The 3,137-nt window shown below is 42.6% G+C and overlaps 1 protein-coding gene across 1 annotated transcript; it reads right to left on the bottom strand.

Annotated features, from left to right (window-relative positions):
• On the bottom strand, positions 1-1,086 carry LOC129956821 (uncharacterized). Its single transcript, XM_056068771.1, has one exon. The coding sequence runs from the start codon at positions 1,084-1,086 to the stop codon at positions 1-3; it is 1,086 nt and encodes a 361-aa protein (XP_055924746.1).
• Positions 1,087-3,137: the final 2,051 nt, after the last annotated feature.

The raw sequence follows: 3,137 nt of genomic DNA, 5'->3' as shown, positions 1-3,137 counted from the left end.
TTAAGAAATAGAATTTGGCGGAGAACGATTACAGGCATTAGTTGGAGTTGCTTGGATTTCGCAACTCATCTCCAGGTCATCATCATCCTCTGATGGATGCAATGTAATATCTGGGCTATTTAAAGTGCCACCAAAAATTGATGATAAGTCCTTGTGGACAACACCTTTTTTCGCTAGCCCTAAGGCGACAGAATTTTTTGAAGAAGATCTTTTAAGTTTTAATGGGAGTTCTGATTTTGAAATGCCATTTTTCGCAAGCTTTAACTTCTGCGAGTTCTTTGTTCTTTTCTTTGGTGCTCTTTTTGATTTCGGGGGTTCCAATTCTGGAGTTGGATTACTTTTTATAGATTCCTCAGAATCAGACTCTGATATATTTGTAGGGCTATTAGTTTTAACAGTTCGTTTCAAGCAATTTTCACAAGAACAGTTTGAGCAAAAATTTTTTAGCACAGCCGAGGCATAACTGACACCAGGAGTAGGGGTCTGGGATTCAATTTTACGTCTGGCTTCAGGATAAGTTATATTTTCTTTTATTTTTAAAGTTGTGACCTGTTTTTCTAAGTGCCAGCGTGGGCAAGATCGAGCATACGAAGGGTGATCTCCGCCGCAGTTCACGCACTTTTCTTTTGCGTTACATTGCTGGCTATCATGCCCTTTTTCAGCACAACGGGCACATGCGAGTGTCCCGCGGCAATTAATTTTCGAGTGGCCAAATCGCTGGCACTGAAAGCACCTCAATGGATTTGGTATAAATTGGCGAACTGGTAACTTGATATACCCTGCATAAATATATTCAGGCAGATTAGGAGTATGAAAAGTGAGTACGAAATGTTTTGTGGGGAGGAGTTGCCCATCACGTCGAATTGATATTTGCCGAACATGAGTCACTCCTTGCTTTTTAAGTTCAGCAGATGTCTCTTCAAGAGGAACATTAAATAATTCTCCGCAGGTTATAACGCCTTTGGAGAAGTTGAGAGATGAGTGAGGACTCGCCGATATCGGTATATTAGCAAGAGCTTTCAATTTCATAAGTTGTTGGGATTGCTTTTTGGAATCGACTTCAATTAATAAGTCCCCAAAACGCATTTTTTTAACAGATTTCACCTCGCCTACGGTCGCAAAAATTGCTTTTTGAACTAGGAAAGGAGATACGTTATGGAAAGTTTCATTGCTTTCAGATATTCGTTTTATAATGAAGAAAGTATCAAAATGATCAACATTAGGAACTTTGAATACTTTACGCCCACTGAAGGGAGATTTTCGAGAAGAGCCCATACGATATTGATGGGGATTCGGGCCCGACGGCACCACCCACCACGGAGTCCAACAAGGGAAGGCAGCCACCGGCTCTGGCCAATCCCAGCCTCGGCGCTTACCCTAGCGCTAGCCGGAACCTATACGCTCGGAGTTACCCCCGGGGACAGTGACCACCCTTAACGCCAAGCCCAAGGAGTAACCCCTTCGCTTGATCCCTAGCAGACTAGCCACTCAGGTGACTAACTACCAGCCGATTGATGCACAGGGGACCACAGTGCACCGCCCGTCTTTCTAATGGGTCGCCACGCACGGCCAACACGTGGGGTTTTGGCTGTCCATGAGAAGCAAGAAGCAAACAGAGCGGCGACAGCTTCTCATGGAGAGCTCCCTCGCTTGCCGTCGAGGGAATGAAAATTAGCAGAAAGCAGAAGGCGTAGAGGAGAGCGAACTGAAAGGGAGTAAAGATCCCTGGGTACCTCGGGATTGGGACACCCGTACTCACCTATAGTAGGTGAGCCCCTGAGGGGCTCTTTAAGTTTGGCGTAGTCATCAAGGTATTGAGTTGTGCTATCAAGGTTGTTTTCTTTCATTTGCTTTAGGGTGTCGATGAAGGTACTTGCAATGGTTTTTTGTTGCTGGGTTCTGGTTTGGAGATGTTTGATGTGTGAAAATGATATACCGATAACAAACAAATTTGACCCACTTAATAAAATAAAGGAACCGCAAGTAATAAACAACCAGCCAAAAATGCCCCCCATCATGCTCCGTAGAATTGCGGAATACCCGGTACTGCTTAAAAGAATCAATACAGTACAAAAAATTAAATGCACCGCGAAAGAAACGGGAGAATTTGTTAAACTCTTTGTTGATACAACGGATGATGTAAGGAAACTCACTAAATACTTAGAGGAACAAAACCTTGAATACTATGTAATTTCAGATAAAGCGGAAAAACCGGTCAAAATAGTAATAAAGGGTCTACCCATTAATACCGATGTAGAAGAAATTAAAAATGAACTAACACAACTAGATTACCAAGTGCAAAAAGTAAACCAATTTAGAAAATTCAAGACTAAAGAACTGCTGCCAATTTTCCAAATTCATCTATCCAAAACCCCCAATATTCAGGACATCTATAAAATTGATCAACTAATGTACATGGTAGTAAGAGTCGAAAAATATGTAAACAAAACAGTCAGGCAATGCTATAAATGCCAAACATGGCAACATACCTCACAGCAATGTGGAATGAAACCAAAGTGCGTAATATGCGCCGGTCAACACGAATCGCTAAACTGCCCTAATAAAGTGGCAAAATCGGAAGAAGAAAAGCTCCCTGTTAAATGCGCCAATTGTGGGGGACCACACACGGCGAGCTACAAAGGTTGCCCTAAATACCCTAAAATAGACCGCAAAGTAACACCTGGAGCATCATACGCTTCAATAGCACAGCGGAACAACAATGCGGTAACTGATAACCCACGAGGGGGGAAAAGTAAACAGGAAGGATCACGCCCGCCGCGCGACCAGGAGATAAGATCAGAGCAGGAAACCAGCCGCAGGGCAGAAGGGGTAAACTCTGGTGGAATACCCACAATAGAAGGAGGGGTACAAAACATACTCTCTCTATTAACGGAACTATGTAACTTATTTAAGAAAATAAACTTGCAGGCACTGCTGGATAAAATTAATAATGGCTCCTCAGTAATAGATATAATTTTCTACTTAGTCGAATCACTTAGAGGGCCGCACAACAATAAACATGATTAATAACACTGGCACAAGGAATTTGAAATTTTAACTGGAAAGAATTTTACGTAGTCTGGCGCAGCATGGCCAAATCTATGGCCCTTGTGCCAAAAAACCAAACCAAACCAATA

The sequence above is a fragment of the Argiope bruennichi genome, chromosome 11, assembly GCF_947563725.1.
Source record: "Argiope bruennichi chromosome 11, qqArgBrue1.1, whole genome shotgun sequence".
In the NCBI taxonomy this organism is placed as follows: Eukaryota; Metazoa; Arthropoda; class Arachnida; order Araneae; family Araneidae; genus Argiope; species Argiope bruennichi.
This window is presented reverse-complemented; position numbering and strand designations above follow the sequence as displayed.